Here is a 13555-nt window from a genome sequence, read left to right as displayed (position 1 = left end):
CTTTTGTCGTAGCTTCTGGGCCACTCGAAGTAATCTACAGTATGTAATTCTGCACAGCCCAATGGTGGTGCTTACGCATCCGAATCTGGCACCGCAAACCGGCAGGGATGAGGTAAGCTCCTGCATTGTATCCGTCACTCCTCGCCCTCACTTTCACTTTCACTTGTTCAAGATGACAAGCCTCGAATACTTCAATTCCGCGGTTATTAACGACTTCACGAACTCTTTTCATCTGCCAAGGGAGAGAGGCGGCACCGAGGAGGTCTCAGAGACCGCGACGATGAGTGAGGACGGCCTGAGAGTGGCTGAGCGGACGAAGAGTGGCACGAGGAGGCCGGCACGAACATGTAGGTCGAGGATCTGTGTCGACTCGACATTGAGGTTGTGTTGTGGGCGGCGAAGCAGCGCAGCGGAGCTGCTCATTACAGAATTGGACCGCTCCATCGCAAGCACGAGTGGTTGCATTACGAAATCTGCGGGCTCAAGCGGAGGCAAGGGCAAGCGGAACGTGACGAGTGTGCACAGCGGGTCTTTGGACACGTGTGTGGGCGAACTGAGGGCGACAGCTCTCCTGACGAGTGAGGCTTTGACGGAAGCGTGACGGAGTTGGCACTGAGGCTGACGAAGTGACGTGAACTTTGTGACGGACGGAGATTGGTGTTGGCACTGAGGTCAACCTGGTTGAAGTCGTGTTGGTAGTTTAGAGGAGTGCTATTTAGTTAGGCTCTATCTACTCTATTGTTGGTAATAAATTCGATCCGACGCACTGAGGCGGAAGATCGGGCGCGGTAGTTGGTGCTACCGTCGGCCAACAGGGTTGAACGTAGTGGCTCGTACGAAGGACTCGGGGCGCGGCAAGCTATACGACACGCTCAACAGCCGGGCGAGATAATAGGCCTGTTACAGATCCATTCCAGCCACCATATAATTCGGTCAAAGAGGAACACGACGTTGCGGTATGCTGCCTGAAGAAGCAGAAGACGGGGTCTAAGTCAGACGACGCCGTGCGCTGCGGCTTGTATCGCAAGCGAGTAAAGCTCGAGAAACAGAATTTGCAGCGCGAAGTTGAAGACTTGTCGGACAAGCTGCACGAGCTCCAGATGCGATTTACTCGCATGACGATGTCGACTCGACGCGAGGTGGACACACTCTTTGTGGAGGTCTCTTGCGATTCATGAAAAGGAAAAGAGACGAGCTGCTGAGGAGGAACAACACAAACGGCAATCTGCAGTCGCTTCATCGAGTAAAGTAATCGAGGACCTCCGTAACTACTTCAAAAGAGCTGCGCCTACCGATGTATCAAGCTATAGCGGAGACGGCACAGGCATACGCCTTCACTCGAATTTATCTGGACAACTTTATTAGGATTCTTCCTCAATCGACAATATATACACGAAATGTTTTAGCCGGCATACATTGGCGTCCGAGCACAACATTTTTCTACAACACGATACAACCTACAAAAACTGCTACTAACAGCTTGGAATTAAGGCTTTTAGTTGACCCAAAACGCGGCGTAGGTCAAGCAAGAGCCACAGTCTGTATGACGTCCCCTACCAACGCGTACTTGTATATCTTCTACTACTTTGATACGAAGTACTCTAGTATTCGAAGCAGACGAGTGCGGAAGCTGAAATCGTTGTAAGAAAGGCAGAAGGGCGCCAGTGGTCTCAACGCATGCTCAGACGTTCGATACCCAAGCATAGCTTTGCCCTACCATGAACGCGGACCAAACTCAACTGTCACTTAAGCGCGAAACGGGATCTAAGAAAATGCATGCAGCTTGCTATCATGAACAAACGCCAGCTTGGTAAATCCCAATTCTTGTACGTATATTCAGATTCTGATAGCGGCTTCTACCCCAAACCGAAGTTCTGCGAGCCCACACACCGCGCGGTACAACAAAAGAAAAAAGTATCCATACAGTCGAGCTTCAGACCTCACTTCACTGCCGCACGTATCCCTCCAGCGTCGATCGCGCGCGGAACGAGCACGTTCCTGGCTGGTAGGCCTGTGCGTGACTGGCCATCTGCGCGACCGCACAGGGAGTGCACACGAATGTGGTGGCCACATCCAGCACAGCGTTCCCCGGGATGTCGAACAGCACGCGCATCTTCATCCTCAGTCGGGCGACTGCAGACGCTGCAGCGACAGCCGCCACCACGCAGAGCAAGTTGAGCACTGCGCTGTCCACTGCGACCGTCAACAGCAGCAGCAGACATAGCGCCACGTAGACTTGCAGCACCAGTTTGAAGCGCACGAGCCCCAGCTGAGCGGTGGTCTGAGCCACGGAGACGCCGGGGCACACAAAGGCCATGAAGCCTGCAGCATACATCCAAGAATGAGAGGGGGGGAGAGTAGTGTATCAACGGTAGAATCCTTAGGTGAGACCGTTGGGGACGCAGCCGCTCAAGCAGCCGAAGAGCCCGCGGCCCAGCGGCCGAGGCGCAGCCCATTGCGGTCGAAGTCCTCGGCGGTGCCGACCTCGAGCTTGTTGGTGTACGCGGAGACGAACTCGTCCTTGGACGTTGAGAGCTCGAACATGGCGGTTGAATTGAGACTGGAACTGAGACTGAATCAGATAGACGGGGGAATCCACGAGTTGCTGCTTGTCACTTGGCTCTGCGATGCCTACACGGGGCAGCAGCACTATCCAGCGGCGAGTACCAAGGATGACTGTAATCGTCGGGCTCGTCCTCACAGTGGCAGTGCCTTGACTGTAGTAAAATTGGCTTGACAGGCGCGGATCCCACCTCCAGGTATCCTCAGAAAAATAGACACTGCAGTACTGTACCAATACACAAGCATGTTATACGTAGTTGCACACCAGGAGCGTGTGCGGAGAATACTGCAGCTTGTTGCCAGGCAATGGGCTTGCACTTGGACGTTCGCCTAGCCGTTGGGGCCTCAAGAGCGAGTGCCGGATGCCGACGCCAATTCAACAGTCGCTCGTCCTGGACGATCGCAATGAGATTAGCCCGAGGTCGAGGGTTTTCGTCACGGAAGATCTCCACCGCTCGCCAAGATGCGGCTCAGCTGGACGAGCGCCATGTGGAGGCTCTTGGCCCATGTGCTTGCAATGGCAGCCCCACGGCAAGCCGCTTCAACCTACTAGTACTATGTGTCATAAGAGCAGGGGGATCCACGTCATCTCGCCTCCCGTCCTCTCGTTTTGCCCAGTGGATCCACCGCGCCACCACCAGAACTCTCTATCTACTGTAGACGCACGTTGCAGCGAGAACCACCACCAGAAAGACACGGCCACTAGGACCCACCACAAATAGAGCAAGACATTGCATTGATCCAATAAATAACGCGTTGCAATTTGCTATCCCCCTCTCCTCTCTTCTTTCTACTCGAATACCGCACTGCCGCGCGGGTCTCGGCGCCCGCAGTGGGGTCTGCGCGAGTTCCGGCCGCGTGATGCACCCGTCCGTCCCTCTCCGCGTGTGGTTGGTTCTCTATTGATTGCATTGAGATCTGACTGGCCGACAGAAGTCTAGTCCTCCTCCTCCTCCTCGTCCTCCGAGATGGCGTTGAGGCCCGTGGACGCGCTGGACGGCGAGCTGGCGATCTCGGCCGCCACGCCCGTGAACGAGCGGCGCATGTACGAGAGCTCCTGCAATAGGCAAAAAGGTTCCGTTAGCGACTGATACAGTAGGAGCTGCAACTGTCTCCATTTGAAGTAATTGCATACCTCGAGGATGAGCTGCGCCATCTCGTCGTCGGCGTCGAGCGACACGAAGGAGCTGATCTGCAGCTGGGCGCTGTTGCTGTTGCTGTTGCTGGCGGGGCGGAGACTCTCCATGGCTCTGTTCGATGCTGCTGCTTGGAGCTTGGTGCACGCACGTTGGTAACCGCTGGCAAAACGCGAAGTGGGCAGGCACCAACCAACACGGGAATGCTTTATAGTGGAGGGAAACGGTCCTGTGGCTGGGCTGCTGGGCATTCGAGGGAAAACATGTCCACTCGTTGCGCCTGCAAGCAATGGACACTCGAAAAGTGAGGGTTCCCCGCTAAGTACGAGCCGAGACATGACGTCGCCCCGCCTCTGCCCCGCACGCACTGATGGCCAATGGACGATTTTACAGAAGGCTTTTGGCCAATGAGGGGGCCGAACGAGCCTTAGCGCGTCACATGCTGCTTGGGAGAAAGACACGGTGCGTCATTCTGGTTGGGCGACGGAGAGGGCCGACGTCATCCCGTGACGTCGTCAGCCGGCCCCAGTTGAAGTTGGGGCAGCTGCCCGCTATCCTGTGGCGGCCGCGATCTTTTCCTCCTGCCCTTGGCCATTCTCCTGGTGCTGGGGCTTCCTGCCGCTGCTGCAGCGCTACAGTAAGATGCAGCGCTAAGGCCCACAGCACTATTACACGCCCCTGGGCACCCGGTCGCCGCTTCGCTGCTGCCAACTTGCAGATTGGCGAGGCAAAGCGCGATCGGACGCTTGAAGGCCGTCATTGCGCTGCGTTCAGAATCAATGTTGCCTTTTGTATGGCCGCTATTGGGCGCGCGGTTTCCACGGCCGGGCCGCATACCCATTTAAATGGGATCTAAATGGGGGAGCAGCGCCCATTTTCAAGCAGCACTGCGCTTTGCTGTTTGTCGATCTTTCACAGCGTGCATCGGCTGCCTTTCTGGTGGTTGTTTAACATGGCCGTGGCAGAGATATTTATTTTGCCCTGGCCCAGTACTCATGGTCTTTCGACTTCTGCAGTAAGAAATCGCATGCTCAAGTATGTTTTGCTAAACCGACTTTGCTTCACGCGTCATAATACGAAATCAATTTACGGCCGAAGGAGTCATCGCACTCCCCTTCCCTCGTTTCTGCGTGGGGATTTCCCACGCCTGAAACAAACCAAACCAACCTCCAGGTTCAAAGTTCAAACCAAACCAAAATTACCAGCAAACCAGGTTCGTTACGGTTTCACGGTTTGGTTTGAAGTGCTTCGAACCGACCGAAAGCAAACCAAACCACAACAAACCTCTAGCATCGGATTGGTCTAAATCAAGCGCTTGCTGACTACTCGCGTGCGGCCAAAAACAGAAAGTTTGCGATGTCGCAGAGCATTGTCAACTAGGTCGCCTTCGACTTGGCTGGAAATATCTACAACTAGAAGTGCTGCTACATATTGGTGTTGGTACTATAATAGTGCTAATTGCCGTGACGAGGACGTGCCCTTGCGGGACCACACCCATGAGTATCGCGTGTGCCGCAATTCACTTGCTGAAGCTGGCGCGTAGAGCTTGAATGGCGATATGCACTTCGCCGAGCTACCGACAACTGAAACTTTTCGTTGAGGCTGCTGAGCCTACAATCTGCTGGCTGGAGTACACAAAGCTTAAGCCAAACCGAGTAACGCGTTAAGTCACGCAACTAATCTGTTGGGGCCACGTCCTCATTCTTTGGGTGTTCGCGGTTTAAGCGGATGTATGATCCACAGTATTAAAGTATTAAAGTGCACACAATGCAAGGTAGTGTATGGCTGGGAGTACCTTTAGAGTAGTCCGAATACTCAGATCAAAAATAATGAATTATCGCATTCGGGGCTGCTTGGTAGTGCAGGTCGTGCTTTTCAATACAACGACTAAGACGTTTAGTGCGATTTGCCTTACTGTTTACACGAGGGTGGGTGGCATCCTGGCGCGCGCTCCGTGCATTCGCCGCAAATACCTACCTGCCTAATCGCCGATTAGGCAGGGGCGTGTCTGCGCAAGCGAGTGGAATACGAGAAAGAGGCAAAGAAAAACGAATTGTGTATTCCCTCAAGTGCAACAACGTTAGTATGTACGACCCAACGCCGATGTTATTGCCCGACACCAGCCATGTCGGCCTGTCGGGCGCGACTCATCCACAGGTTCACTCAGGCCTTGTGAGGCATGCGGCTTTTTGCGAAAGATAGTTCGTCTGTTTTGACCAACCAGAAAGTCCCAAGTTCGAGCGGCCACGGCGTAACTCCAAACCAATCCGCCCAAAACCACGGCAGTTGGTTCGGAATTGCACCATCCCAGTAATAAACTAATAACCGACGGAAATATGGTTCAAAGGTCGCGTAGTTTTCATTCGAACCTTAAGTTCGCACTTTGGTTGGTTTGGTTTGTTTCAGGCGTGGGATTTCCGACAAGGTCGAAGTCTTATCTTCTCACTATAACGACGGAGCGTCATGGAGAAAAGCTAAGTGCCGTAAATATACTGAACTGTTACAGCTTCAGGAGCAATAACCGCTGCCTCTTGTATCTACATGTATTCGGGCTGACCTCAGCATCGCAGCTCCAGCCTAAAATGTGTCTTGGGGGCCCAGCGGCAATTTGCGATGAACCACATGAGACGGTCGCAATTTGGGCCTGCTGGGTACACGCTCGCAATCTTTTGGGTCGATTATGCCCTTCCAGAATGCAGGTCTAGGTGTTGAATCCGGTTATGTCCGATTTCCCGTCATGCGACGTGTGTTAAAAATGCCAGCTGGCTGTGCACCGGTACAGCAGCAACCACCACTGGCGGCTCGCCACGCACTTGGAGCGGAGCTGAGCAACATCAAGTGAAGGCCATCAACGCCCGCGCAAAGGAACGCACGAACGATCTGCACGCGGTCGCTATAGCGAGTCGCGCTGGAATCGGTGGCCACCACACAAAGATCCCCCAGCAACCTGCTCACGAGCTGCCTCAGGAACAAGCTCAGCAATAACAGCCAACAGCAGCATGGCGATACATTGCGTGCATTCATAACAGCGTCTGGCCGTCGGTTGGCCTTCGACCCTTACAAGCAGCGGCCTGGCAACAAGATCCACTTGTCGCGGGTCTCTTACATGATGCTGGCCACCTCGGTGGTCTCCTCCACGACGACGGGGCGGGGCTCCATCGCGACGTCCTCCTTGGTCATAATCGGGTATGACGCGTCCGTGGCGATGCCGCACTGGTTGTCCTTGTTGCGGCTCATCATGATGTAGCCCTTCATGCCCCACGAGTCGCCCCACGAGTTCTTGACGAGCCAGAAGTCCTTCTTCTTGTAGACGCCGTAGCCGGCCGCCGCCACGCCGTGGTCCAGCGCGTCGGGCGCGTTGCCGCACAGCGGCCAGCTGTACACGCCGTGGCGGTACAACTGGAAGGTGAAGCTGCTGGCGTCGATGGCCACGGCCTGCACGCCCTTGGTGGTGATGGCGGCCTGCAGCGCCGCCTCGTCCCCGGACGTCACGTTGGCGTACGCCGTGAAGTGGCCGATGGCCTTGTCGTCCTTGGCGTTGCACACGCCCCTGGACTCGGCCGTGTACTCGTAGTCCTCCTCGCGGTCGATCTTGCCGCCGTGGTGCTTGATGATCTCCTCGTAGCCCTCGCTCATCTCTCCGCCGTGGCTGCAGTCGTCCACGCCTCCAAGCGTGCAGTCCACGAGCTCCTGCTCCGAGAAAGACTCGAGCTTGCCGGTGCTCAGCTGGTACGCGCTCTCCATGGCGGCCACGGCCGAGAAGGCCCAGCACGAGCCGCACTGGCCCTGGTTCTTCACGGGCGTGACGGCGCCGTGCTGGCGCCAGTCCCAGCTGTCGGGCAGGTCCTTGACGTCCTCGGGGCTCACGGAGAACGTCTCGGAGGCGCCCTTCGAGTCGCGCGCGCGGTAGCTCAGCAGCTGCTTGTACTCGGCGTCCGAGAGGTCCGCGAGGTCGTTGAGCCCCAGCGTGAAGCTGAACTCGCCGCGCTCGAACGCGGCGTTGTGCGCCTCGATGCGCTGCAGGTTGGTGGCGAAGGCGCGGAACCTGTGCTGCACGAGCGCCTGGTCGTTGGCGTCGGACCGGTAGCTCTTCTCGTAGTCCAGCGCGTAGTCCACGAAGGCCTCCCACGTCTGCCGCTCCGAGGCGCTCACGGACGCGGGCGGGTCGCTGGTCAGCGCGTGGCACGGGGCGAGCGCCACGGCGGCCAGGAACAGCGAGCTCAGCACCTTCATCTTCCTCTTTGACTCTTGGACCTGATTCCTTATCGGAGCTTCTCGGGATGTGAGGAAAAAGATCTCCCTGAAGTTTGACTTGGCGTTTGTATGGGGTGGACTGCTTTAATAGAGGGCGGCCAGCTTCAAGCGGGCTTGAATTAGGGGGTCATGTTGAAGTGGATTCAAAATGCGAATTGGAACGTGAAGTCGACGCCTGGTACAGTAGCAAACAACGGTCAGAGGACTAGCAAGGCAATGGTTGCTTAATCAAGTTGGAGGGACGTACCGAAATGCACGAGGCGGGAGCACAGCGTGATGAGCATCCAGAACATCAATTTGCCCTGGATGGCTGACATCTGGGTCTCCAGCACGAATGCCAATTGATGCAGAGCCTTCACTCCGCAGTTGCGCTTGACCACCATCAACAGCAGCACGATGGTCACGACTTGTAGAAATGCGAACAGGTAGACGGGAAGGACCGTTGCGCCGCGTTGTCGAGGGTTATACCGACCATCTCTGTGTGGTAGCGAGCACTTGGAAGGTGCACGACGACCAGGATGTAGCTGGCGTAGAGCAAGGGGATGACGGCCTCCAGATACGAGGCAACTACCAGACACTCGATCGTGAAGAGCGTCTCCAGTGAATGCTGAAGTAGCAGCAAGTCGTGAGAACTGGAAACTGGGGTTGAGCTTCGCTCTGTGGGTCGAACGGATTCCTCCCATGCTGCAGGCTTCGGACTGGTAACCTCAGGAACTAAAGGGTGAACTGCACCATTCCGACTTAGAGAGAAGGAGGTCTGGAGTCTGGACAGATTCAAGAAACTCTCACGCGGTACGATATCCCCCACGCTTGGCGATCTTGAAGACGCAATCTCGGAGATCTTTCCTTTTGGTACATCGTCCAGCACGAGCATTAACTTTTCATCCGCTGCGGATAGTTTGTAGCGAAGATGAGAGTACACGTGAATACCGTCTCGATTCTGTTTTTCAAATCTTTGTGGGGTTCGACAGAGTACACAAAGGTCGCTCAGCAAATTCTGATAATTTCCAGCAGAAAGTTGAAATCTCGCCAGTGTTTTAGCGGTTCGATGATTCAGTCCGTACAGCATTGTTATCGTTAACGATAGATCAACGATAGTGATCACGGTGACGGTCATTAGAGAAGAGGCACTCTGCATGCACGTGGCCATGTAAGTCGAATTGAACAAGTCCACCGTGAATATCACCGCTTCAGGCGTCATGTCTTCCATATGTGCGGTACATCGGCACATGATATTCTTCAGAGCGATCTTCATCACTGGTAGAAGCAGAATAACCGGAACCTGGTACTGAGTCCCGTGAGCAGCACGAAATAACGCCTCATACGCTGGATACACGAAGATCAGCAGACACTTGGCGTTGACAAAGTGGAGATACCTGGTCAACTGACCTCGATGGGCCAAGATCTCGTGAATTATTCGGGTGCCGATGATAACTCGGAACGAGACAACCAACACCACGGTGAGTACCGGGAACATTGCCAACAGGAAGAATGACACTGGAAAGACGAGGTGGGAACAAATCGCCATCGATCCAGTGATAACTCCAACCGAAGCGACGAGCGACAACAGAACCAGACGAAGAGTGGGGATCTTCACTCCATCGATAAAGTACGTGGCTTGAACTGTGAGCGTAGGAATCCCAACGAATACCAGTATCGATGTCCGCACCCAGAACCCGTAGTTAGAGCTCCACCTCTCCTTCGGGTCTTGCAATGATACTAGCTCCTGGGCAAGTACGAGGGTGACCATAGGCACTGGAGTGGTTAAGCAGACGAGGAGAACGTGCCGCAGCGACGTGCTCTTGGTGTAGGTTTCCAACGCTAGTACGCGGTGGATCGAGTATCTCCCGCCGTAGTAGCTGACTTGCAGGCGCTTCCAAGCGGAGAGCAGCTTCCAGCCGTAGGGCGCTAGAGTTGAGCCCGTGGATCGTCGATCAAGAACCAGCTACAGTAGACGCCGTCGATTAAATCGATGAGATCATCGAGCGCACGCCGCTAGAATTACAACTGCTTACAACGTTCTTATCTAGCAGCGTATATGCCCGGGCCATTTCTGGACGGTATGGCAGTCAAGTTGCAGGCAAAACCAAAATAGTAAAGTTTAGTTTAGCGAACTGGATTGGTAAGCTCCTCATGCTGGCAATGAGTCAGGTGTCCGACAGCATTTTGCACGCGCAACTGTGATGCTCCACCCTTCTGGGGTCATGCAAAAGTGGCCACTTCAGGGTGTTCATCACTTGTATAAACCATTTGGTATCAGCGCTGGAGACATCCATCTGATGTCCTTATGCAGCTCACGCGTCTTATCGCCTCTGCCTTGCGACTAGAATTCCTGTGCCCCCTCTTCTCTTGGAACGGTAGAGCGTCTCAGATTTACAAGTCACTTTGGTTTTTGCGCTCTCGCCACCACTTCACCAGGTTCCTTCGTAGTCGCTCACCATGGGCAAAGGCCGCTTTATCGTGAATCCGTTCCCGGAGCTTCATGTCACGCCGCACGACCAGCGTCAGCTTCAAGACCTCGCCAACAACCTCATCATGTCCAACCTCGACAAGTACAACAAGTTCGTCTCGTCGGACAAGGGCAAGGTCGATCCGAACCGCTGGAAGAGCATCAAGGAGCGCGAACAGCTCAAAGTGTTCGCGGAACGTCGAGACACAGCGCATTCAGCAGGAAGTAGCGGCCTCACTGGCTCGGCCTCCCCATGATTTTGTGTGTTGGAACGCTGGAGGGCAAAGTAGACGACCTCGTGCACGGAGTCATGAGCGAAGACTTGGAGAGGATGCGGATCAAGGCTTCATACGTCGATGACGTTAGTGCTGGCTGAGCTCCATCGTCAAACCGACACTCGAGGACCCGTTCCAGTCCCTGATCGTTAAGTGGATGGAGCTCGACATTCCGTTCGCGTCCATGAACCTCGTCAAGAATCGAGACTACGTCTACCTCGAGGGCACAGGCTTCGTCACCTCGCAGAAGGGCGATCGACTCGGGTATCACCTCCTCCACTCGGTCAGCTTTCCTCAGACCCACGACCTTCCCAACCGGATTCGTGGCAACGTCTCGATCATCGCGTTTTGGCGCCAGGCAGGAGCCAACGCGATGGAAATGTACGCAACGGGGATCTTTGATCCGTGTGGAGACATGATCCGGATGCTGGTGGTGCCTGGCATGGCTTCCGCCTTCTTGTCCAGTGTCAAGTACTCGTACTGTGGCCAGATGCGCAAGCTCTCGTTCATGCTGGACAAGGCGTACACCGAGTCCAAGCAGCGAGGAGCCCCCAACAAGAAGAAGGTTTGCGTGACTTGCTCGTCACCAATTACCACTAGGCGACTCGGAGACTTGGCCAAGAGCAACAGCTCGTGCAAGATGTGCTTCAGTCACGTGTGCTATGCATGCAAGGTGACTCGCAAGTTGAGTTTCGTGGACTCGGACCTGATGTTGTCCAAGCGGAAGGTGACGTTCTGTACAGCATGCATCAGCTCGGTCACGAGCATGAGCGCGCGAGACTGCGCCCGTGCCAAGATGTTGTCACAGAAGAGCGCCATCGACTACGCCAGCATCCAATCCAGCTCAACGGGCAGCGCAGAGTACGCCAGTGAGATGTCCTACAGCAGCTCGTAGTCTGCATTGCACCTAACTCGCGATTTTTGATAGAGATCCGGAAACGCGACGAAGAAATCAAATATACACGTTTTCGAGTACAGGCAGCTTACGCGCGATCGTTATAGAAGTGGAGTTCTCAGTTTACATTCAATTAGGAAAATTTGAAGCTGAAATCAGCATTTACAGGGGTACTTTATGTTAGTTTTGGGGTATTTGCTGGAGAAACATCGCTGAACTTACCGAGGTGTGCCAGCGAAATTTGAGTGTAGATCAGAATTTCGATCAGCATGGACTGAATCATTCCCGTATGCGTCTCAAGTTCAAAACCAAGTTGTCGCCACGGTGAAATGCCCAGAGTGCGTCTCAATACGATCGCCGAGGTAATCAGTGAACAAAATTCCAGTGAGCAGTAGGCCAGCACATTCAGAGCGGACGACAGCAGCTGCCCAATAGTAAGCTCAGTCATCGATGCGTGGAAGGCACGGTTGGGCATGTAGAAGAGAACACTGCGATAAGCGACTGCAAATGCACAGTTAGAGTTTGTGTGAGTGAGCTGGCTACGATCGGATACTACATTCGTTGCTTACCGTAGATGACGGGAAGGACCACCTCAACATACTCCACCAGGATAACGTACTCCGTAATGAAGAGTACTTGAGTACTCTTTTTGATGAACAAGGCTCGTTCGTCTTTCGAGAAAATCGAGCTGATAACTGCATTATCCGCTTCAGAAGGTCCACTTCTCGCTGCGAGAGTCTGAAGCTGCGGGACAACGTCATCCAGGGTCTCCATTGGGATAATTTTCCGAGTCTCAAAAAGTCGATTGATGGTCTCCGGTTGTACCGGCGTAGAACCATTTCGAGCATTCGTCCCACTTGAGTCGTTAAAATTTACAAGCATTTTGGTCGAAGCCTCTCTGAATATGCTTGTACCACAAAAACTTTGTTGTCTTGTATCATCCAAGCTGTCTTGAATCCTCATCGCCACTTGTAGAAAATTCTGTTTGGCAAGCGGGTGATCTTGTGGAATTTTAGCCATGAGCACCTTCACTTCCTTTCGGACCGCCAAAATATCGCGCATTGAGAACAAGAAGCGCACGATATCGATTACCATGATCGTAACTGTCAACGCCCACGATGAAGCGCTCTGAAGAGCGCTCGATACGTAAAGCGCGTTGAAAACTTCCACGGTAAAAATGACCGACTGGGGCTTCAAGTCGTAGTAATCTGCAAGGGCACGATTGACCCCGCTCTTGTCAATGAGCTTGATAATTGGCAGCACGAGTAGGAATAGCACTTGGCTCACGCCAGTAAGTGAGACGAACCCATAAATGTAGACCGGGTGGATGACCGTCAGCGCGATCTGGCAGTTCATCACTGCTATTTGCTGGTTGATCTGGGCCAGCAAAGCTGGAGATGAAGCAAACTGTCATGACCAAAAGGTCAGGTGGGGCGACGCAAAGTACGCCAAACGGAAGCGGAAACACAGTGGCTGAGCAAACGGCATAAATGAAGGCGAGGGACTCTGCCGCCGCCAGAAACGATATAAAGGTCACTTGCATGCGGCTGAGCTTGACCCGTGGGGCGCCTTGGCCTATCTGAACGAGAAGTGTTGCATTGATGAGACTAGCCACCACTGTAGCTCGGATGAAGAAGACCCAGTTTTTCTTCACTCCAGCTTCTGGGGGCTCCAAGGGGGGAAGTTCTTTCAGCAAGCTTATCACCAAGCATGGCAACGGTGTCAAAAGGCAAATCAATAGAATCCGTTTAGAGCTCACAGTGTTCGCATATCCATCAAGCCGTTTGAATCGCTCGACGGAATAATGTCCTTCGGACTCCACTTGAAGTGATATCCATGCTGACCAGAGTGTTGGCCGGACCTCCGGAGCCACTTCGTCATTTCGTTGTGCTGTAAATTCAAAAGAAAGAATGGTCGACACTGAGCAAGGCGCAGTCCTAAATATACATACTTACGGAACCAAAAATGAACTTCTAGCCTGCGC

General features: G+C 54.0%; 6 protein-coding genes across 6 annotated transcripts; 1 reads left to right on the top strand and 5 right to left on the bottom strand.

Annotated features, from left to right (window-relative positions):
* Positions 1 to 1131: 1131 nt before the first annotated feature.
* On the bottom strand, positions 1132 to 2487 carry PHYSODRAFT_288612 (hypothetical protein). Its single transcript, XM_009537142.1, has one exon. It carries the CDS (start codon positions 2315 to 2317, stop codon positions 1946 to 1948), a length of 372 nt encoding a protein of 123 aa, XP_009535437.1. The 5' UTR covers positions 2318 to 2487; the 3' UTR covers positions 1132 to 1945.
* Positions 2488 to 3279: 792 nt separating this feature from the next.
* Positions 3280 to 3859, bottom strand: PHYSODRAFT_288609 (hypothetical protein). The gene is made up of 2 exons (XM_009537141.1): positions 3698 to 3859; positions 3280 to 3619 (listed from the first exon to the last, which is right to left on the bottom strand). Exons 1-2 carry the CDS (start codon positions 3806 to 3808, stop codon positions 3500 to 3502), a joined length of 231 nt encoding a protein of 76 aa, XP_009535436.1. The 5' UTR covers positions 3809 to 3859; the 3' UTR covers positions 3280 to 3499.
* Positions 3860 to 6691: 2832 nt separating this feature from the next.
* PHYSODRAFT_549619 (papain-like cysteine protease C1) lies at positions 6692 to 7931 on the bottom strand (the record flags this gene model as incomplete). The annotated part of the gene is made up of 1 exon (XM_009537140.1): positions 6692 to 7931. The coding sequence occupies one exon, from the start codon at positions 7929 to 7931 to the stop codon at positions 6801 to 6803; it is 1131 nt and encodes a 376-aa protein (XP_009535435.1). The 3' UTR covers positions 6692 to 6800.
* A 164-nt stretch (positions 7932 to 8095) lies between these two features.
* Positions 8096 to 10003, bottom strand: PHYSODRAFT_339235 (hypothetical protein; the record flags this gene model as incomplete). The annotated part of the gene is made up of 5 exons (XM_009537139.1): positions 8096 to 8127; positions 8200 to 8358; positions 8421 to 8559; positions 9058 to 9897; positions 9968 to 10003. 5 exons carry the CDS (start codon positions 10001 to 10003, stop codon positions 8096 to 8098), a joined length of 1206 nt encoding a protein of 401 aa, XP_009535434.1.
* Positions 10004 to 10391: 388 nt separating this feature from the next.
* Positions 10392 to 11604, top strand: PHYSODRAFT_347941 (hypothetical protein; the record flags this gene model as incomplete). The annotated part of the gene is made up of 3 exons (XM_009537138.1): positions 10392 to 10586; positions 10682 to 10762; positions 10804 to 11604. The coding sequence occupies 3 exons, from the start codon at positions 10392 to 10394 to the stop codon at positions 11569 to 11571; spliced, it is 1044 nt and encodes a 347-aa protein (XP_009535433.1). The 3' UTR covers positions 11572 to 11604.
* A 96-nt stretch (positions 11605 to 11700) lies between these two features.
* On the bottom strand, positions 11701 to 13114 carry PHYSODRAFT_318716 (hypothetical protein; the record flags this gene model as incomplete). The annotated part of the gene is made up of 5 exons (XM_009537137.1): positions 11701 to 11720; positions 11794 to 12072; positions 12141 to 12384; positions 12541 to 12948; positions 12980 to 13114. 5 exons carry the CDS (start codon positions 13112 to 13114, stop codon positions 11701 to 11703), a joined length of 1086 nt encoding a protein of 361 aa, XP_009535432.1.
* Positions 13115 to 13555: the final 441 nt, after the last annotated feature.

Source organism: Phytophthora sojae, assembly GCF_000149755.1.
Source record: "Phytophthora sojae unplaced genomic scaffold PHYSOscaffold_10, whole genome shotgun sequence".
In the NCBI taxonomy this organism is placed as follows: Eukaryota; Oomycota; class Peronosporomycetes; order Peronosporales; family Peronosporaceae; genus Phytophthora; species Phytophthora sojae.
The sequence above is the reverse complement of the archived record's forward strand: the minus strand, read 5'-3'. Positions and strand labels throughout refer to the sequence as shown.

Coding starts and splice junctions, on each gene's coding strand:
- PHYSODRAFT_288612 (XM_009537142.1), bottom strand. CDS start 2,317: ATGGCCTTTGTGTGCCCCGGCGTCTCCGTGGCTCAGACCACCGCTCAG.
- PHYSODRAFT_288609 (XM_009537141.1), bottom strand. CDS start 3,808: ATGGAGAGTCTCCGCCCCGCCAGCAACAGCAACAGCAACAGCGCCCAG. Junction 3,620..3,697: donor TGGCGCAGCTCATCCTCGAG/GTATGCAATTAC, acceptor TGCCTATTGCAG/GAGCTCTCGTACATGCGCCG.